Here is a 21998-nt window from a genome sequence, read left to right on the forward strand (position 1 = left end):
TGAAAATATACGCAACATCATGACTCATTAGAGAAATGCAAATCAAACCTATGATGAGCTACCACCTCATACCAATTAGGATGACTACAATCCAAAACAAAAACAAAAACAGAAACTAACCAGTGTGGTGAGGCTGTGGAGAAATTGGAACCCTTGTGCACTGTTGTTGGGAATGAAAAATGATGCATCCACTATGGAAAACAGTATGGCTGTTCTTCAAACAATCAAAAATAGAATTATAATATGATCCAGCAATCCCATATCTGGTTATATATCCCAGAGAATTGAAAGCAGAGTCTCAAAGAGGTATTTATACACCAATGTTCACAGCAGTGTTATTTACAATTAAATGTGGAAGCAACCCAAGAATTCATCAATAGATGAATGGATAAGCAAAATGTGGTATATACATACAATGGGATATAATTCAGCTGTAAAAAGGAAGGAAATTCTGTCACATGGGGAATGGGGAGTTACTGTTTAATGAGTACAGAGTTTCAGTTTTATACGATGAAAAAATTTCTGGAGATGGATGGTGGTAATGGTTGCACAATATTATGAATGTATTTAATACCACTGAACTGTACACTTAAAAATGGGTTAAGAAAAAGAATCTAAAAAAGAGTGGATATACATATGACCCAGCAATCCCACTACTGGACATATACCCGGAGAAAACCATAATTCAAAAAGACACATGCACCCCAATGTTCATAGCAGCACTATTTACAATAGCCAGGACATGGAAGCAACGTTAAGTGTCCGTCAACAGAAGAATGGATAAAGAAGATGTGGCACATATATAGAATGGAATATTATTCAGCCATTAAAAGGAACAAAATTGGGTCATTTGTAGACATGTGGATGGACCTAGAGACTGTCATACAGACTGAAGTAAGTCAGAAAGAAAAACAAATATCGTATCTTAACACATATATGTGGAATCTAGAAAAAATGGTATAGATGATCTTATTTGCAAAGCAGAGAGACACAGAACAAGTTAAAAACAACAAAATTTAAGTTTACATTGTAAAAAGAATTTGCCCTTCATTTCCCCGCATTTACAGTGGCCCCTTTCCCATTTTAAAGAGTCTTGAATGTGCCTCATACACTCTTCAGAGCCATTTACACATAGAACATTCTGGACACAGTGACTGGCTTTCTTTGCTTTGACTTAGCCATATGTCCTGATGTATTTCATATCAGATTATATAGAACTTCATTATCTTAAACAATTGCACGTTGACCCATTTTATGAATGCATAGACACCAAATACAAATGAACACCTACCTATAATTCTATTTGCATAAAATTCCAAAATAGTCAAAACTAACCTGTGGTGACCGGTAGAATGCAGGATAGTGGTCACCTCGGAGGAGGAATAGGGCAGTGAACGAGACGGGTGCGAGGCTTCTAGGGAGCTGGTCATGTTCTGATTCTTTCCTTTTTTTTTTTTGCGGTACGCGGGCCTCTCACTGCTGTGGCCTCTCCCGTTGCGGAGCACAGGCTCCGGACGCGCAGGCTCAGCGGCCATGGCTCACGGGCCCACCGCTCCGCGGCATGTGGGATCTTCCCGGACCGGGGCACGAACCCATGTCCCCTGAATCGGCAGGCGGACTCTCAACCACTGTGCCACCAGGGAAGCACCATGCTCTGATTCTTAAACTCAGTGATGGTTATACGGGCGTGTCCATATGTTAATAATTCATTGAAATGTACACTTATGATTTCTGCACTCTTCTGTATGATGTCGTGCTTCAATTTTACCGAATTGAATGTCACAGTCTAGTGGGAAAGTTATACAGATAGGCAAATAACTATGGCTCAGTTTGGTCAATGAATTCAGGACTCGGTATCTTCTTGCCCAGTTGCAGCAGTTGACGCCAACGCGGCTGGAGGCTGACCGCAAGCTAATCCCAGCTGCTGCCAGCTGGATAACCTTGGACAAGTTACACACGTGTGAGCCTCCTCCGTTCCCAAATCTGTAAAATGGGAATAATAATACCTGATACAGTTATTGCAAGGGTGTAATATAGTAATCTATGTAAAGTGGGTAGGAGTGCTCCTCAAGCACATAGCAGATGTTCCATTCACTCCAGCTACCGTTACTACGAAACTGTAATTTTTACAAGGAAAAGGATCCTCCTCAGTGCTCAATAAAGAAATGCTTTGGGTGAAATATCCACCGCCGGTCTCCTCGGGGACGGCGAGCTCACGAAGAAGCGTGGTCGGAGGTGCTGAAGCTGAGGAAAGCAGGCTCCCTGGACAGGCGAACTCGCAGCCCACCGCTCTCCGACCGCGTCCTCCTTATGCGCGGGGCAATGACGTCATCCCCCACGCGGTGCAGCCTACCTTGGAGGCTCCCCAGCGGTTCCTCTGGGCGGTCTCCATTGGCTGGCCAGGACCTGCGGCCCCGCCCCTTTGCCCGCAGCGGGACCCGGGGACCGCTGTCAATCTGCCCAGGTGGGAGCGGTGATTGGCCTCGGGGCCCGCCCCCCAGAAAACTGTGCCGGGCTCGCGTAGGCTGCGCGCTCGGGATGGGAGGGGCGCGGCACCGCGTCAGGAGCCTCCACCGTCCCGGTCAGCACGCCAAGCCGCCGTTGGTCACTCCTGCAGCCCGCCTGCTGGGCAGGGCCGGCCCGGCCCAGCCATGGAGTCCTACGACATCATCGCCAACCAGCCCGTGGTCATCGACAACGTGAGGCTCGGCAGCCGGGGGGGAGGGCGCACGCGGCAGTGCACGCGGGGACCCCCGACAGACTCGGCTGGTCCCTCTAGCTCACTGCCCGCCCGCCACCCCTGCCGGCCGTCCGCACCTGGCTCTATAGTTAGGGCCACGGGGCCAGCCCCCCGCTGGCGCGGCAAAACCCCAGCCCGAGCCCTCCCTGAGCCGGGCGGGGAGGTCCGGAGAAGAAGGGGGTCCCATCGTTCTGGCGGCCCTTGGTCAGCATCCGGAGAGGTGGGGTGACAGTCGGGCGGCCCGGCCGAGGCACCCCGGACCTTTCTCAGTTGAGAGTGGGGTTACTGGGCAGGTTTCGACCCCAGCTCCTTTACCTCGTCTCAGGCTGTGGCTCTGGCTGCCCTCTTGCACACTGCTGGCCCCATCTTTTGGAGACGGTTGGCCTGGGGACCTCTACAACAGCTCTTCCCAAATGCTGCACCCCCAGGCAGCACTACCAGAGTGGGCAGGCCCTACTGCGCCCTTCTCCTGGGACTGGGGAAAATGCAAGTTAAGCTCTGCCAGCCACATAGCCGCCACCACCTGGCTGGCCACTTGGCTACTTTGACCCTCTCCTTAAGTGCTCCCTGAGCCAAGCAGAAGTTCCACAGCCGGCAGCGCAGTGGAGAGAATTCAGGACTACTCTTCCCAGGACCCATAGCAGTTTGGGAACATTGTTTGCAAACCTCAGAGGAAAGTTGCCTTGGCTTCATTGTGGTTTGTCCTTCAGCACTGGGGCTCAGCATGTTTTCTGGTCCACGGGAAGAAAATGAAGGGCAGGGATCTGTGGATCTGCCCCTAGCTGGGTATCTGCCTCTGGTGTGTGGACCTTGGAGTTTTTGATAATGACTCACTTTTCTTTCTGGGATCTGTCTCCCTGTAATCCTGAACGGCTGTCTTTTTTGGCGTACCCATGTAAGTGCCCTGAGTCACAGCAGGGGATGTTTCATAAGGCTAGAGCTGGGCTTGGAGGATGCTCTCCATCAGGCTGCAGGAAAGATCAGGCCAGTTCCTTACTTGGCAGGCTAATCAACAAGTTAACGAGTTTAGAGGGCAACCTGTTTGGTCCCTCTGGGCTTCCAGCCCCTCCTCTGTAACTTGGGGATGTTTATTTCTGCTCTGCAGAGCCCAAGGGTTGTGATGGAGATCTATGGGAAGAGGGGTTGAGATGCTTATTCCTGCAGTGAGTGGGAGGCTTCTAGATGCCAGGTTCCCTTTAAGATATTTTTTAAGATATTCTAAGTCCAGCTTCCATGCTGGAGCAGTGACAAGACCAAGCTGCCCTCCTTCTCCTCTGGAGAAGCCACTTGAGGAGAGGTGCCCAGTGAACCCAGTGATCTTCCCCAGCGGGTCCTGTATGTGGCCCATGGTTGCTGAGGGGAGGGGGGCCAGGGAGTGTTGAAAAAAGCTTACGGGTTGCTTCTAGCTGGGTTTTGGAAGTAGCTTGTGCTGCTATGGAGTCCTCCTGCCTGGAGCTGACCTTGGAGTGTGCAGACGAGGATGTACTTCGTGGTTCCTCCATCTCCGCACTAGTGACATTTTGGCCTGGATAATTCTTGGTTATGTGGGGCTGTCCCGTGCCTTTTAAGATGTATAACAGCATCCCTGGCCTCTACCTAGAAGCCCGTGGCAGCCCCCGCTCCCCAGTCTCCAGACATTGTCAAATCTGGGGGAGGGGATGCAAAATCGCTCCCCAGTTTTGAACCACTGGTGTACTTGTGAATGGCCTTGCCCTCTTGGCAGGATCTCAGGCTGCCATCCCGGGCTGCCATGGTGGGGCAGCAGCCCTCTCCATGGCAGGGCACTACCTTCATCTGGAGGTGAATGTTGGGAGCTAAACATTGTTTTTCTTTGCAGGGTTCGGGGGTGATCAAGGCTGGCTTTGCAGGAGACCAGATTCCCAAATACTGTTTCCCAAACTAGTAAGTGTTGCTCAGACAGCATTCCTAACTCTTTGGTTTGCTTCTGCAGAGAACCTGGGTCCTGTGTCACAGCTCTCTTTGAGGCCAACTCTTGTCCCCACCTGTAGGGAAAACTCCAGATTTGTGAAGCTGTTGCTCTTAAGGGCGCTGGAAGGAGAAGACGTGTGCTCTGGGCTTCCCCCTCCTCTTTGGAGGCTGATTTTGGTCCCTCCTTTAGCCAGGAAGGAGGAGAAACCACCAGCATTCCCCTTGGGACAGGGTGTGGTAGCAGCAGCAAGAATAAAAGAGAGACATCTCCAGGAGAGAAACCTAGACTCAGAGGAAAAAGTGAGGAGTTAATGCCACCCCTTCCTCCTGGGAAATGTTTTCTTCAGGGCCCATTTATTTTCAGACTCTAGAAAATATTTTGTTCAGTCAAAGAGGGTCTTTGCCTGAATGGTGCCAGTGGTGGCAGAGGTAAGAGGGAGGTGAAACCTGGAGAAAGCCTGGAGTGCTCCTCTGGCCACTGTAGCCCATCGGGAAATTTTCCCTCGGCTGTGTCTCGTCTCAAATCCTGGAGGTTTTAGGGTTTAGTGGCCCAAGCCGGGGTTGGGGAGTCCTAAGGCCCCTGAGTGACTGGCTATATCAAGACAGAGCCAGCCTAGAGAAGCCAGTGGGGCCTCAGCTTTCCTTTCTGAACTCACGTTAAACGTAATTAAAGGTTCCTCTTGATGTGCAGGAACTTGGGTCAGATTTTGTAATGGTAGCCCATCCACTCTGCCAAGAATTGCATCTCTTTTCTGGGAGCCCTGGCAGTGGGAAGGGGCAGGACTGACTGAGTGAGAGAGGGGCGTACGAGGGAGCCACAGCCCAGTTTCCTGGGGCCACCCCGCCTTGGTCTGCCCTCCTGAAATAAAGAGCATGGGCTGAGTCATCATGGCTACAGAAGCTGACCCTCTGCCAGGGCTGACATTACAGAGCTCTCAGCTGTCTCTGGGAGGGCTGGTGGAAAATGGAAGTAACACCTTGTCTTCTGACCCTGAGTCTTCTGTCCTGCCAGGGCCTGCTCTGTAGTCCCGTGGCCCGTAGGCCTAGGTTCTGACCTTTGCCCCATGGCCACCTCCTGATGCTTTGAGTACAGTTACCCTCTTGACCATTGGAGTTGGACTTTGGTCTTCCTGGACTGGGCTCAGCTGTGCCCCCCGCCCACCTCCCTGACCTCTCCTGTCTTCACAGTGTCGGGCGCCCCAAACACATGCGGGTGATGGCTGGAGCCCTGGAAGGGGACCTCTTCATTGGACCAAAAGCAGAGGTAATACCTGTGGAGCCTGCCTTTTTCCGGGTTTGGGGTCCTCATTGTCCCAGGAGCCTTGACTGGTGATCAGAGCCGTACCTCCAGAGAGGGCCCTGGGAGTCTGTTCTCTGAGGCCATGTGCTGGGTGCCCTCCTGGCTCCAGGATCCAGGCTCCAGCTCAGCGGTACTGCACCATGGTCCCTTTGCTCTGTGCGATAGGGCCGTGGTTCCCGTATAGGGCAGCACATTTAGACCATTTCAAGCCCTGTCTTTTAGAAACTACAAAGGAAAGAACTGGTTAAAAAGTGACATAAAAGTCTGAATCACTGGGACTTGATGACCTGAGTGAGAGGGCCAGCTCTGTGCTCCAGCCGGGGAGACGCCTAGAGGCTGCACGGCCAGATGAGGCCCTTGGGAGGAGGAGGAGTGAATGGGGGTGAGGGCGGCAGGGACAACAGGCAGTGCAGTTTAGGCACCTGGGGTGTCTGCAGTGTGGGGTGCCGGGGCTCAGGGTGCCGATAATGGGGCTCTCAGGAGATGAGGTCAGGAGGAGCGCGGCTGTGGGTGAGAGGCCAAGTGGCACTGGGCAGGAAGGGGCACGTTTGGGGGGAAGTTGAAGGGCAGGTCCGTGCCAGAGGCGCGAGCACTGGCTGAAGAGCTGGGAGGAGAGGTAGCTCACAGCATCCAGCTGTGCCCGGGAGGAGCGGTGGCAGCATGTAACCGCAGGAGGGGACCAAGTAGGATCCGCCTATGTGGAGGCTCCTGGCACTGAAGTGCTGGGGATGGAGGTCAGGCTGTGCTGGCAGTGAGCGTAGAGGACGAAGGCCTGTGGAGGGAGGGAGGGGACTGCCACCCTCTCTGGTCCTGGCCTTGGAGACTGGCTGGGCTCTGAGAGCCTGAGAAGCAGCTGGACAGATGAACCTGTGCTGGGTTCAGGACCTGTCATGGGGCACGGGGACACCCGGTGAGCGGATGAAGGGGCAGCTCCCAGGCGGGCGGGGAGCGGTTGCTGGGTGAATGTCTGGTGCCACCGCTGGCCTCCCCGCTCCGCAGGAGCACCGGGGGCTGCTGGCCATCCGCTACCCCATGGAGCACGGCGTGGTGCGGGACTGGAACGACATGGAGCGCATCTGGCAGTACGTCTACTCCAAGGACCAGCTGCAGACCTTCTCCGAGGAGGTGGGGCAGGGGCCCCTCCCACCGGGGGGCTCGGTTCTCTCCGCGGTGTCCTCTCCCTGCCCACGGCGTCCCAGTCAGGCTTCCACATTTCCTCTGGCTTTGTCAGGGCCTGCCGCCTCTGTGTTGCGTGGGCCTGGGTCCACTCAGTCGGTGGCTGCAGAGCAGAATCTTCCAGGGAGCGCTGGATCTTTGGAAGGGTAAAACTACTGGCAGATGATGGGCTTGTGGCTTCGGGAGGGATGGCAGGCCGCAGCTTCATGTGCTCACAGGGGTGGGTGGCTCTCTGGAAGGATCATCGCAGCGCCAGCACGCTGTCTTTGCACCTGCCAGCAACTCTGCCGTCTCTTGCAGCATCCTGTTCTTCTCACGGAAGCTCCGCTCAACCCATGTAAGAACCGGGAGAAGGCGGCAGAGGTGTTCTTCGAGACGTTCAACGTGCCAGCCCTGTTCATCTCCATGCAGGCCGTGCTTAGCCTGTGAGTGCTCCCTAAGCCCTGCGTCCCCTCCATCTCCGTCCTCCCTGGGCAGCCTCCTGCTCGGGATGACCAGGCGTCTGACTTCCCCGTAGAAGCAGCCCCCTGATGACCATCCCTTTAGGGAGTCCTGCGGGTCCCTTTCTCAGACCAGATGATGCACATGTCCCGGGGTCCCTTCCAGGGGTGAGGAGGTCCCCATGCCTCAGTGGCTGAGGTGAAGGGATGCTGACCTGGTGACAGGTATGCAACAGGACGCACGACGGGAGTCGTCCTGGACTCAGGGGATGGGGTCACTCACGCCGTCCCCATCTACGAGGGCTTTGCCATGCCACACTCCATCATGCGGGTGGACATTGCCGGCCGCGACGTCTCCCGCTACCTCCAGCTGCAGCTGCGCAAGGAGGGGGTTGACTTTCACACCTCAGCTGAGTTTGAGGTTGTCCGGACCATCAAAGAGGTGACGCAGGGCAGGAGGTGGGGAACGGGGCGGGGGGTGGTTGGACCCGGCGTAAGCTTGAGCCCTGGGTGCGGGTGTCCCGGTTGCCGCCTCCTGAGGGCTATGTCCCCGCCCACTGCAGCGGGCCTGCTACCTGTCCATCAGCCCGCCGAAGGATGAGGCTCTGGAGACAGAGAAGGTGCAGTACACCTTGCCAGACGGCAGCACCCTCGACGTAAGTTGCCAGGCCAGCCCCGGGCGGGGGCAGGAGTGATGCCGGGACCTGGAGGAGGAGGAGGAGGAGGCCCGTCTGCCTCAATCTCGTGTTCCCAAGGTGGGGCCAGCACAGTTCCGGGCCCCCGAGCTGCTGTTCCAGCCAGACCTGATAGGGGATGAGAGTGAGGGGCTCCACGAGGTGCTGGCCTTCGCCATCCACAAGTCTGACATGGACCTTCGGCGGACGCTGTTCGCCAACATCGTGCTCTCCGGTGGCTCCACACTTTTCAAAGGTACCACAGTTGGGAGGTGGTAGTATGACTTGGAGGCCAAGGGCAGCTGGACCCTCAGACTGCATCCCACTTCCTAGAAGCCTGGGAGATGGCCCATCTTCTGTAGGTTTTTTGGGTGCTCAGTTTTTGTTTTTTTTAAGAGAAAGATTTAAAATTAAACTTTGTTTACTTTGTAAGTAGGTGATAAGTTTAACGAGGTCTAAAATGTATTAGGTGAAGTCTGCCTTCTCCCATTGTCCTGGTCACCCAGTTTCCTCTCCACAGGAGTTGTTAGTTTCTCAGGTAACACCTGTGCGTGAATAAGCACTCCCTCTTTACACGGACCTTAGTGTACTCTGAAGCTCCACACCGTGTATTTTTGACTTTGCACCACATCCAGAAGATCTTTCCTAGAGTGTTAAGTTCTCTTATCTGACCGTACGGGATGGATGTGCCATTTAACCGTTAACCTACGGGTGGCCCTGGGGATGGTGAAACTCTCTGATCACAGAGATGCTCTGGTGGTTGACCTCATACACTGTTACTTCACGTGATGAGAATATACCTAAAAGAAAAGTCCTAGGACTAGAATTGCTGAGTAAGAGGGTGCGGGTGTGCGTTCGTTACCTGGTAAATATCACCAGAGTTTCCCTCCTGAGAGGCTGTGCCACTTTCGCCCCCGTCAGTTATGGATGAGAGTCCCCTGGCGCTGTCCCGACGGTGTGTGACGTTTGCCCATCTACTGGGTAGAAGTGGCAGGCATGTTCTCCTGACTCGTTGTTCGCCTTTGACTTTGCTTCTGGTGGTTTTGGCTCCAGAGCAGCGGGGGAGGGAGAGTGTAGGGGTCAAGCAGAGCTGAGTGACTTGGGGTTCTATCTCATGCTGTCTTCCTGAGGAAGGAAGCTGGGCCCACCTGTAGGCATGCTGCTGGATCTTTTATGCCTTTGGGGTGGCTTGCGCTTACCCTTAATCCTGGCAAGAATGACTAAAACAAGCGTGGCAGCAGCTGGGGCCGGGGCACCAGAGGTTGGATGTGGGGGAGCTAGTGGTAAAGGGTCGGATGTGGACCCCCAGTTCAGCCAGCCTTGTGTTGACAGGCTTTGGCTACCGATTACTAAGTGAAGTAAAGAAGCTTGCCCCCAAAGACGTCAAAATCAAGGTGAGGTTATGGGGAGTCCCCATGGGGCATGGGGGTGCTGGGCAACCTTGACCCGGGGAGCAAAGAGCAAGAACCACCTTCAGATGCCCTCTGCCTGCCAGGCCCAGCCCAGGCCTGCTGCTGCCCCTGCTGCCGGCTGAGGCACTTGCTGCCTGGCCTCGGGCACTGGGAGAAAGGCCCCCCACTCCCTGAGGCTGGGACAGGGGCTTCTGTGCGGGGATGGGGCAGTCACATTGCCGCTTGCTCCCTCTAGATCTCGGCCCCTCAGGAACGGCTGTACTCCACATGGATTGGGTGAGGCGGGGCTCACGGGGAGGGCTCTGGGAGGAGACCATTGTGCCCTGGACACTTCTCCCCGGGTTGGCCCAGGCCAGGTGGAGGTGGGTGGATTTCCCTCCCAGGTAAGGGAAGTGGAGCTCTGGGTGCCCAGGGAGGGCGGTCGGCTCAGCCTTCAAGGTCCACAAGACTGCTCTCCCTCCCTCCTCACAGTGGCTCCATCCTGGCCTCGCTGGACACTTTTAAGAAGATGTGGGTATCCAAAAAGGAGTATGAAGAGGATGGCTCCCGGGCTATTCATCGTAAAACCTTCTAGTGCCCAAGGAGGAAGGTGTAGCGTTGGCAAGACAGGAGGAAAGGGGAGCCAGAGTCCTTAACCCTTTCTGGTCCAGTTCACATACTAGGCCTCGGGGCCCCCTGCATGCCCTGAACCCCCGGCAAGTGGTGCAACAGTGCTTCCCTGCAGCCCTCCACACACACACACACGCACACGCAGTAACATCAGCTGCATGGATGGGAGGCTGGAGCTGGAAGATAGGAATTGAGGGGCCCACCTTTGGGCGGTTCTGGGTGTCCCCCTTGGCAGAACCAGTTAGGCCCATGGCTCTCTCTGCTGCCCCGAGCTCCAAGGCCAGACACCCAAATACCCCCATTTTCTCCGACAGGGCCAGAGTGCCTGGATGCCTGTGTAACTAGCCTTGGGGAGTGGGGTGGAGGAGGGGGCAGCCAGCAGCTCCCCGCCGGTGTGTCACTGCTTCTCATGCCACCTCCTCTTCCTGACCCGAAAGAGTAGCCCAGAGGGCCACACCTAGGCATCCCTGACCCTTTCACACTCTGTTCTCCCATCTTTCTGGATGGGTTCCTTGGTGTAGACTGAGTTCTTGTCAGTCTTCCGTCCCCCATAAGGGGTCTGGACCAGGGTCCGACCCTTTGGAGCCAGAGCAGAGGATGCACTGGGTTTGGGCGGCCGCAGTGTGTTGCGTTCTCCCCTTCAAAGCACTTCACTGACTTGCTGCTCCCTGTCCTTTACACCAGTACCTGGGACAGGAAGGGTGAATGGTCTTCATTTGTTGAAGGGAAGCCACTTAATCACACGTCGGACCTAGTGGGGGTGAGGAGGGCACACTTCCTCCTCCCACCTCTCCCACAAAAGAGGTCTTCATTTACCTTGTGGCCAGGACCCCCATCTCCCTCTCCCACAAATGTACAATAATTTAACACAGTTGCCTGAAAAAAAATTTTTTGTAAATCATTATAGTAATAATTATGGACAAGCCCCAGCGTGTGGCTCTGTTTTCTTGTGATCCTTTGCGCGGTTGTTTGCTCATCCCTCCCTGAGGACCAAAGCAGCACGGCACTGGCTCTAGCTCAGAAGCCTGAGATTTCAGTGTTTGGCGGGGCAACGTGGCACGGGAGTCCCCAGGAGGCTGGGCTCTGAACCTGGTGGCGGAATTCCCCAGCCTCTTCACATGCTTGCTGCAGTCTGCCAGGAGAAGCAGAGAACAGGCTGCCTTCCTCCCCTTTATTCTCGGATGGGGCCTTGTGGCAGGCGGGGCTGGGGCTTGGTGCATCCACGCCCTCACCTCTTCTGTTTGAGCACCTCTGCTGCCCGGCTCAGATGGAGCTGAGGCCAACAGACCAACACTGATACAGGATCCAAGTTCAGACAGGTCAGGAATTGGGGGTGATGGCAGAGATGTAGAAGGCTGTATCGATGAGCTGGGCTCTGAGAGAGTAAGCTGAGCAGCAAGGAGAGGAAGGACAGTGGAGGGAGAGGGAGAAGTGAGTTCAGAGTGTCTCCCCTCTCCTTCTTCATCAAGTACTTACACCAGGAACACCTACAGTAGGTCCAGGAGGTGCCTTGTGTTTGGAGCCAGTGGTAAACAAGACATACCTTTGCCCCTAAAAACATACAGATCAGGGGAGAAAGATAAACAGGGCATTTCAGTACAGAGCTGGGGGGCCAAGAGGAGGGGCATCTAAGCCAGCAGGTGGGGCAGGCGGACTTGCACGGGGTGCAGGAGGGGTTAGCCAGGTAAAGGGGGTGTTTCTGGGAGAGGTAAGAGTTCGAGGAGACGCCTGGGACCAGTGGGGCTAGAAAAAAAGGACATGGACCCAAGTGAGGCCAAGGTGCAGGGCAGCGTGAGTGGTCTCTGGCTATAATGTGAGGTAAACCAGAGGGGTGAGTTGGGGCCAGCACGTAGGGGGGCCTTGAGAGGGTTTTTAGCTGTGTCCTGAGTGAGGGGCAGTCAGTCAGGGGCGCATGGGTATCGCAGCTGTGTGTTGAAGGCAATGGACTTGGTGGGGCTGAGGGAGGGCCCAGAACTCGAGATCAGGCAGGAGGGGAGAGGTCACTGAGTCAGGCCTGTCTTCAGAGAACATTTTGTGAGGCTTTGTGGTCACAGCGTGCCTGTCCCCAAGGGGGAAACAATTTACAGAGAAACCTTTGCTTGGGGTTCTGTTTATGGTACCACTTTCTCCCAGAAACCTTTGCTTGGGGTTCTGTTTATGGTACCACTTTCTCCCAACCACACAGGCTTAGAGCCTTGTCACTTCGCCTTCTGCCTCCTCTCACCTTCCCCACATTCCGTCAGTTGCCAGGTTCTGCTGGTTCTGTAGCGCCTTTCCCACCTGGTTTCTTTTCCACGGTAGCCGCCACCACCACCCTAGCTCATGACCACAGCTCCATCCTCCCCACCCAATCCATTTGTCCTTGGATCTAAAGCCCAGGTAGCCTTGGTTCTGCCACTTCCTAATCCAAAACGTCAGGTGGTTCCCCACTGCTTGGTGAAATAAAACTCAATTGATGCGAAATTGCTGGTGAAGTCACCCTCGTGAGCTATGCGTTGTTGCGTTTAATTCTGGCCCTCTGGAGTCTTGTTCCTTCCCTGTGTTAGGCTTAGGCATCGTCATGCCCTCATCTGCCTGCCAGCCTCTCCTCCCCGTCTTCTCTCTGCTGCGAATGACTTTCCCTAATGTCTGTCAAAGTCCCACCCTTTAAGGCCCAGCAACACTCTCCCTACTCCCTCTCCTGCAGGGATGGCGTGGTTACAGAGCTCTAGCCCTGCTGGATTTCTCACTGTTGTTGAAAAGCTACAGATGAGAAGGCGGTAAGGCTAGAATGAACCCTGTGGTGTTGGATGGGGAATGGAGGTAGCATGAACTCATGGCTTTGATTATACATACAGAAAGATACTGAAGTAAGTGGGTTAGAATATATGTGTGTATATTTCTTAGCCCTGTCTGCTCAGAGGGCCTAGAGACAATGACACCCCAGTGGCAATAAGCACATATAGTATCCAGATCTTGGTTTCTGAATACCATTCTTCAATAAAAGGAACCAGAGGTCCTTGGAGAAACTGCAGACCTGGGGCAGAGAAAGTATAAAATGAGCCTAGCCTAGAATATCTTGTGGTACTATAAAGGAAGAAAGTGCTCAGAAAAGAAGAGGGCCTGTCTAAAGGACTCGCGAAACAGCTTGCAGGAGCACCCACTGGTCAAATTTGTATTATCCTGGATTATAAGTCGTAGAATAAAACAGTCCTGAGTCCAGCCTGAGATCAATCATGGGGGAGAAGGGACAGTTCTTACTTGTAGAATTCCAATTAATGAATGTAGAAGGAATAACAGAAAACAATCACTGTTAGGCAAACATCACAGTTATCATTGCTGCAAGCAAAAATGGATGCAAAAACTAGTAAGCAAGAAATAAGGACATTTGCGCTGTCTCAAAGTATCTCCCCATGAGGTACTTACTAATTAAAAAAGGAAAAATAGTAACCTTACAGTGGAGAAACCTAGTAGATATCACCTTAACCAAATGATCAAAGTTTACATCCCCGGTTAATAAGTCACTATCTTGACGTGATGCATTAAGAGAAGGCAATGTTACCTGTGTATTCTTGGATAACCACCTAACCAGGAGCAAACAGCAGGCAAACCCAAACTTAGGGCATTCTATAAATCAGTGGCCCAGCTATCTTGTTCAAAAGTGACAGATTATAAAGACAAAGACTGAGGAACTGTCACAGGTTTGAGGAGACCAAGGAGGTATGACAATGAAATGCAAGATGAGATTCTGATCAGAAACGGACCTTACTGAAAAACCCGGCAAAATCAGTTAATAATACTGTATCAATGTGAATTTCCTGGTTTCAGTCACTCTACTATGTGTTAATGTCATAGGTTAATGTTAGCAGAAACTGGTGAAAGGTAAACAGGAACTCTACTCTGTATTATTTTTGCAACTTTTCTATATAGGTCTAAAATTATTTCAAAATAAAAAGTTAGAGGGGAAAAGCTCAGGCTTGAGCTAAATGGTCTGGATTCACAATCCTGCCACCACAACTAACTAGCTGTGTAATCTGGAGTTGTTCCTAGGTTTCCACTCTCTAATATGGGGGTGATAACCATAGCACCTACCTCACGGGTTTAACAGCCTGCAACATTTTGTGCCAGAGAATAAAAGAAGTGCTACAAGAATGACAGGGACATGTCAAAAGGCCACAGGAGCCTGCTTGAAGAAGCTTCCACTGGTCAAATGTGAAACAAATTAAACATCAAAAAATAATGACAGTTATGAATTATAATTCACTGAATACAATGTGAAAGCATAAGTCTATACTGATATAAATTAATAAATTGAAAGTTCAATGAGGAACAGGGTATTGACATCTCAAAGTATTGCCCTGTAAGATACTTATTAATAATTAAGGGGTGGTGGGGACTTCCCTGGTGACGCAGTGGTTAAGAATCCGCCTGCCAACGCAGGGGACACGGGCTCAAGCCCTGGTCCAAGAAGATCCCACATGCCGCGAACCAACTAAGCCCATGTGCCATAGCTACTGAGCCCTCACGCCTAGAGCCCGTGCTCCCAACGAGGGAAGCCACCGCAATGAGAAGCCCACGCACGACAACAAAGAGTAGCCCCCGCCCGCCACAACTAGAGAAAGCCCATGCGCAGCAACGAAGACCCAACACAGACAAAAATAAATAAATAATTTTTTTTAAAAAAAATTAAGGGGTAGGAATTCCCTGGTGGTCCAGTAGTTAGGACTCAGCGCTTTCACTGCTGAGGGTGAGGGTTCAATCCCTGGTCAGGGAACTAAGATCCCGCAAGTCGCATGGCACGGCCAAAAGACTAAAATTAAATTTAAAATAATAATAATAATTAAGGAGCAACTACACAGTGAAGAAAACTGGCAGACGTCACTTTAATCGAGTGACCAAAGTGAACCGCCTCATCAGCAATGGGACAGATCGACGTCATGTGCCCACTGAGAAGCGCCCGGCATCACCTCTGTGTTACTCCTGCCCAAGATGCATAACCTGAACCCAATCATGAGGAAACATCAGACAAACCTAAGTTCTTGGTGTAATTTTCAAAGGTATCAATGTCACAGGAATCAAGGAAAGGCTGAAGAACTGTTCCAGAATGGAGAAGGCTAAAGGGACATAACAACTAAAGGTAACAGGAACTGGATTCTTTGCTATAAAGGACGTTATTGGAACATTTAGCAAAACTTGAATAGGGTCTGAGGATTAAATGGTAGAAATGTACAAGCTGTAATTTCCTGATTTTGATAGTCATATTGCAGGTATAGGGGAGAATGTCTTTGTAGGAAATGCACACTAACCGGTGATGGGGCATCAGATAGCAACTCACTCAAGTGGTTCCAGAAAAAAAGATCTTTGTACTTTCAGGTTGTTTAATAAATACCATTAGAGAGATACCTGTATTCTTGCCTAGTGAGGAGAGACAGGATCCAATTTCTAAGCCGCTAAATGGCTAGATGGAGCCCACTTCTACCCACAAGCAAAGGTTTGGTGCTCTTAGTGAAGGGTGTTACATTTCCTCTTTGCCCCTAGGGCTCCCAGTTACCAACAGGCAAGAAAAAGAGCTCTTCATGCTTTTGTGCTTTTGTGATTAGCCTGAGGTAGAGGTTCTCTGCCTTGGCAGCATGTTGAAAGCACCGGGGGAACTTTAAAGTAATAATGCCTGGGTCTCACCCCCAGAGGTCTAGGTGTGAGCTGGGTACGGGGAACAAAAATATACCCAGGAGATTCTAATGTGCAGCGAAATTTGAGACCCACTAACCCAGGAGACAGGACTTGAATTTACTGATGTATTGATGCCATTAAAGCATTACAGTTCTATAGAAGTCTGACGGGGGTCTCACTGCACTGAAATCAATGTGCAGCAGGGCTGTGTTTCTTTCTGGAGACCGGGGGAGAATCATTTCCTTGCTTTTCCCAGCTTCTAGAGGTTAACTGCATTCCTTGGCCTGTGATCGATCCCCTTTTTCTATCTTTAAACCAGTAACATTGCATCTCTCTGACCATTCTTCCACAGTCACATTCCCCTCTCATTCTTCTGCCGCCCTTGTGATTATTGGGCCCACCTGGATAATCCAGGTTACTCTCCCTATTTGAAGGTCAGCTGATTAGCAACCTTAATTCTGTCTGCAATCTTAATAAGCTTTTACTGTTCGACCTAACATATTCACAGGTTCTGGGATTAGGACATGGACATCTTTGGGGGACCATTATTCTGCCACCACAGTCTGGAAATATATGGAGATTTTTCTTTCTTAGGGGAAAACTGGTTAAAATTTTTAAAAGAGAAAAGAAGCAAGGGGGTATCTAAGGCAATCTACAGATTCAATGCAATCCCTAACAAAATACCAGTTGCATTTTTCACAGAACTAGAAGAAATAATTCCAGAGTTTATATATGGAACCACAAAAGACCCAGATAGCCAAAGCCATCTTGAGAAAGAAGAACAAAGATGGAGGTGTCATGCTCCCTGATTTTAATCTATACTTCAAAGCCACAGCAATCAATACAGTATGGCACTGGCACAAAAACAGACACATAGATCAATGAAACAGATTTGTATCAAAAAAACAAAAAGTCTGCCTACTGAATGGGAGAAGATATTTACAAATAATATATCCAATAAGGGTTAATATCCAAAATAAATGAAGAACTCATACAACTCAACATCAAAAAAACAAACAACTTAATTAAAAAATGGGCTGAGGACCTGAATATTTTCCCAAACATGTATAGATAGCCAACAGACTCATGAAAAGATGCTCAACATCACTAATCATCAGGGAAGTGCAAATCAAAACCACAATGAGATAACATCTCACACCTATCAGAATGGCTATCAGCAAAAAGGCAACAAATAACTAATTTGGCAAGGATGTGGAGAAAAGGAAACCCTGTGCACTATTGGTGAGAATGTATATTGGTGCAGCCACTATGGAAAACAGTACGGAATTTTCTCATAAAATTAAAAATAGAACTGCCATACGATCCAGCAATTTCACTTCTGGGTATTTACCCAGAGAAAAAAACTAATTCAAAAAGATATGTGCATACCAATGTTCATTTCAGCATTATTTATAATAGCTAAGATACAGAAGCAACCTAAGTGTCCAAGCAATAGGTGAATATATACATATATGCAATGGAATATCACTCCACCATAAAAAATGAAATATTGCCATTTGTGGCAACATGTGTGGACCTAGAGGGTATTAGACTCAGTGAAATAAGTCAAACAGAGAAAGACAAAAACTGCATGATCTCACTTACATGTGGAATCTAAAAAACAAAATAGACTCACAGATACAGAGAACAGGGGAGGTGGGTAGAAGCAAAAGAGGTGAAGGGAATTAAGAGGTACAAACCTCCAGTTGTAAAATAAATAAGCTATGGGGATGTAATATATAGCATAGAGAATATGGTCAATAATAGTTTAATAACTTTGTATGGGGACAGATGGTTACTAGACTTATGGTGATCATTTCATAATGTAGTACAACTAAACATAATATTGTAATATATTTCCATTTTAAAAGTTAAAAAATAATAAAGATGCAAGGTGGGCTTGGAGATGAGGGAGGAAGCAGACAGAATAAATAATGAGGTGAGGAGTCAAAAGTCCACTCTAAGCAGAGTTTTGACTGGAAAGGGAGACGGTGAAAAAGGAAAGAGGATACAGGAGGTGGGCCAGACAAGAGGGCTTGAGGGTAGAACAAAACCAGTCTTCCTGACTGGGAAACTCTTGTTTATAACAGCATTTAAGGTGGGAGTGGTAGGTGGCTATTTAGGTGTCCCCTTCCCAGAGAATGGCCCTGAATGGCAGATAAATGCTTGGACATTTCCTGGAAATGACACGATAGCCAGGAAGGGAAGCAGTAGCTTTGTACCTTTAAGAGGAGGTAAGGGCAAGATGAAGGAAAGAGGGTTGCCTGGTGGCACAGTGGTTGAAAATCCACCTGCCAATGCAGGGGACATGGGTTCGAGCCCTGAGCCAGGAAGATCCCACATGCCGCGGAGCAACTAAGCCCGTGCGCCACTACTGAGCCTGCACTCTAGAGACCGCAAGCCACAACTACTGAGCCTGCACGCCTAGAACCCGTGTTCCACAAGAGAAGTCACCGTAGTGAGAAGCCCGCGCACCACAACGAAGAGCAGCCCCCGCTCGCCACAACTAGAGAAAGCCCATGCACAGTAACAAAGACCCAATGCAGCCAAAAGTAAATAAATAAATTTAAATTTTTTTTTAAAAGATGAAGGAAAGGGCTTTTCTCTCCCATCATCAATTCAACTTACAGATCTAGTTTGGATCAATTTTGTGGCAATAGTAACCAAAGCCACCTCTATGGCAAATCCCAAAACAAAATATGTACTATTTCCATTTTACAGATAAAACAGCTTTTGAGAAATTAATTGTCCAAGGTGTCACAGGTATAAAGGGACTGAATTGGGCTTTTGTTTGTTTCTCTCAACTTTTTTCTTTTTTGGTTTATTATTATGATAAAGTTCAAACACACATAACAGTAGAAAAACAACCCCTCTTGTACCTGGCTACAATGGATCAGTCACACCCCAAACTACTCTCTTCCTTCTTCTCACTGTTTTAAAGCTAATCGCAGACATATTTCACCCCTAAGTTACCTCAGTAAATATTGCGAAAGCATAAAAAAAAAAAGAAAAAACGAATTCCTTTAACATGTCTAAAATTTAATAAGTCCCTAAATACCAAATATTCGTATTTGATTTTTTTCTTTACAGTTGATTTTTTCAAATCAAGATCCCAACAAGGTCCATGCACTGCTCTTGGTTGGTATCTTCCTCATGTTTCACTTGATAAGTACACATACCTGTTTTTTTTCTCCTTGCAATTTATTTGAAGAAAGTGGCTGCTGGTTTCTGGAATTGTCCCATATTCTAGATTTTGCTGATGGCATCCCCATCAACTATGCTTTAAACCTGGGTCCCTAAGACTTCAAAGCCAAAACTCTCCCCACGAGGCCACTCTGTCTTTACAATAATGTGAGGACCTACTATCTGCCAGGCTCTTTTTATATATATTATTCCTAACACCTCACAAGGTATTTATTTATTTATTTATTTTAAGATGTAACCCACCCTCAGAGAGCAGGCCCCCAGTGACAAAGCTAGATGATGGAGCCAGCCTTACTCCACAGCCCATTTTCCCCCCATGCCAGGTGGTAGCTACCACTGCATTAGGGAACTGGCAATCTCGGTATACAAAAGCAAGTGGATGGCAAGCTAGTATTAACAGATAGCTATTCCCGACATAATCATCCATTCCTTCCCAAAAAACACAGGAAAGAAATAAGACCAGCCAACTATGGGAGGAGGAGCCAATGTAATGGCTAGTCTTTACTGGAAAGAAGAAACTTTACATCACATTTTGAGTGAGTTAGTGCAGGGGCTCAGTGGGCCAGCTCATGGGGCACAAGCTTGTAATGGGTTCCACAGCTAGGGCATCGCTGGGCCTCGCCTTTATGCAGCCAGAACCAGATGACTGCACTGTTGTCTTCTTCACCTGAAAGAAAAAAGGTGGCTGAAGGCCATCCAGCCTAGAAGAGGGCACTTTTTCAACGTTAACCTCTTTTCCTCAGACACCTCTGAGACAGAGTTATGGCTGACACCTTAAGAGATCAGTTCAAGCTCTCTCCCCATTTTTCAGATGAAGAAACTGAGGCCAAGTTTACCTGTAAGCTGATCTCTTATCAGCGTCACCATAGGTTCTCACAGTTCCCTGCCTATGTAGAACCCCAAAGCTGGGTCCATCGTGGTATGTACCCCTAGTGCCTAACATGGTGTGTGGCAAACAGAAAGTACAATAAATATTTTCTAGATGAATACTCCTTCATGCTTCCTCTCCAGTGAGCCAGTATTATTGATGTTCCAGGCCTCTTTACGGTTAAAGATGACCTACTCGGGCAGAGAGGCCTGAGGGCCAAGACCCTTAGAACAACTTATTTACACACACATCTTCTTTATACACCTACACTCACACACAACAACAGATGTGAAGCAGCTGATAGACATCCTGTATATTAAACAAATATTAAACAAATGGATAAGAAAATAGTGGTGAGGTACTTACAGATGCAGCCCACTATCCGCTTATTGGTGATGGAGGGGACTAAATTAGGGTCTTCCTTGGTACCTGAGGCTGCCTTTGGGGCGAGAATATTGTACGGGTCCTGAAAAACAAATGAAGGGTCCATTATGCCAAATGACCCCTACCCTCTAGGGGCTAGCAGTACTGTTGCCACAAGCCAGGTTTCCTGGATGGAAGGCTCCCAGAGAGGAGGCCGCTCTGACTCCATCCGAGGCCATGAGCTCCCGAGAAGACACAAGGCTCTCCTCACCAGTCCCTTGCGTGCAGCCAGCATGACCTCCCTCTCCAGCCCAGTGGCCTGCTCATCATCAGTAGGAACACCACCTAAAGGAAAATACGTGAATTACGATGTCGCCTGAAATGATCAAGAAGGAAAATGCACATATGGACTTCTCTGCATACTTTTAGTGGGTCCACAGCCTCCTAAAGGCTATCCATACCCACTGTCCCCTAAAGGACAAGAGTCACGATACCCAAAAGTGGTACACGAGGTGATCCTTTCTTCCCTCGACCATGGAAGCCCATTTTTCGGCACATTTTTTCTAAAACCAGGTCAACTAGAGTCCTGGTGGAGTGCATCGGCCTTGAGGCGGGCGCGGGCCTGACGGGCGGCTTAGCCCCTCCACGTCCCGGTTGCAACCCCTGCCCACCAAGGTCACCCGCCGTCTCCGTTTAGGATTTTTTCGCTGAGGGGTCAGTATGGTGGTCAGTAGCAGCGGCGGCCGAGAACAACGGGGAGACGCCCGCGCAGTCTGAGGTTCTGGGGTCCCTTGGGGCGGTCACTGGGGCCCGGAGGAGCTGAACGCCCTCAACCCCCTGCTCCTTGCTGCCTTAACACCACCCCGGGAGAGCAACGGCGCGGGTCCCCGGCGCTCCCGGCAGGCCAAGTACCTCCAGACGCCATAGAGCGCACCACGGAAACTCCACTCGGACCGCGGGCCCTCAGGGCCTGCGCGGCCAGCGCCCCAGCTCCGCGCAGTAACCTTGAAGCCATAACGCCAGCTACAAACACCAGCACTTCCGGGAGCAGGCTCCGGAGGCAAAAGAGACTTCCGGGGGAGGGCTTCTTTCCCCTCCCTGTGCACCTTCCGCTTCCTTCCGGCCTGGAGCCCTCCCCACTCACCTGACTCTGCCGGGGGGGCGGGGCCGCGGGAAGGCTGCGCATGCGTAGCTCTGCTTCATTGCGTCCGCCGTGCAGCCGGGCAGCAGTGGAGGCTGTCAGGGTCTCGTTATTAACGCTGGGATTGGGTGCAATTCGTTTTGCGTCTGTGGGCCTCAGGGTCCTCGTCCGTGAAACGGGTCAACCACACTGGAGTTCCTGTGCTTCTTGCATGATAGTTGCGCTCAGGCAGAGTGGAGGCAGCTGATGGAAGACGTGAAGCCAGTGCCTGTCAGGATACTTGCTGCACACCAAACTGTCCAGATTTACGAGTGGACTCCCAAAGGCCACTGTGTTAGTTGTGATGCATGTTAATTGTGATGCTTGTTCTCCTGGCAATGTGTGAGCCACTGCAAACTGGTGGCCCAGCCTACAAGAACTTGGGCAGGACCTGCCCGCAGTCCTAGCATCAGTTTCCTGTTACAGTGGTTTTGAGGTGATGAGGTCCAGGCCT

General features: G+C 50.6%; 2 protein-coding genes across 3 annotated transcripts; one reads left to right on the top strand and one right to left on the bottom strand.

Moving 5' to 3' along the window:
• The first annotated feature begins 2416 nt into the window (after positions 1 to 2416).
• On the top strand, positions 2417 to 11209 carry ACTR1B (actin related protein 1B). Of its 2 annotated transcripts, none has more exons than XM_067007160.1 (11): positions 2417 to 3635; positions 4578 to 4642; positions 5858 to 5933; positions 6969 to 7094; positions 7446 to 7570; positions 7811 to 8027; positions 8149 to 8241; positions 8341 to 8515; positions 9592 to 9653; positions 9907 to 9947; positions 10143 to 11209. In XM_067007160.1, the coding sequence occupies exons 3-11, from the start codon at positions 5877 to 5879 to the stop codon at positions 10243 to 10245; spliced, it is 999 nt and encodes a 332-aa protein (XP_066863261.1). In that variant the 5' UTR covers positions 2417 to 3635; positions 4578 to 4642; positions 5858 to 5876; the 3' UTR covers positions 10246 to 11209. The 2 variants fall into 2 exon arrangements, with proteins under 2 accessions (XP_066863261.1, XP_058934486.1); XM_059078503.2 differs by having other exon boundaries at positions 2417 to 2699.
• Positions 11210 to 19601: 8392 nt separating this feature from the next.
• COX5B (cytochrome c oxidase subunit 5B) lies at positions 19602 to 21495 on the bottom strand. The gene is made up of 4 exons (XM_059078521.2): positions 21277 to 21495; positions 20636 to 20709; positions 20368 to 20467; positions 19602 to 19800 (listed from the first exon to the last, which is right to left on the bottom strand). Exons 1-4 carry the CDS (start codon positions 21377 to 21379, stop codon positions 19688 to 19690), a joined length of 390 nt encoding a protein of 129 aa, XP_058934504.1. The 5' UTR covers positions 21380 to 21495; the 3' UTR covers positions 19602 to 19687.
• Positions 21496 to 21998: the final 503 nt, after the last annotated feature.

The sequence above is a fragment of the Kogia breviceps genome, chromosome 11, assembly GCF_026419965.1.
Source record: "Kogia breviceps isolate mKogBre1 chromosome 11, mKogBre1 haplotype 1, whole genome shotgun sequence".
NCBI lineage: Eukaryota > Metazoa > Chordata > Mammalia > Artiodactyla > Physeteridae > Kogia > Kogia breviceps.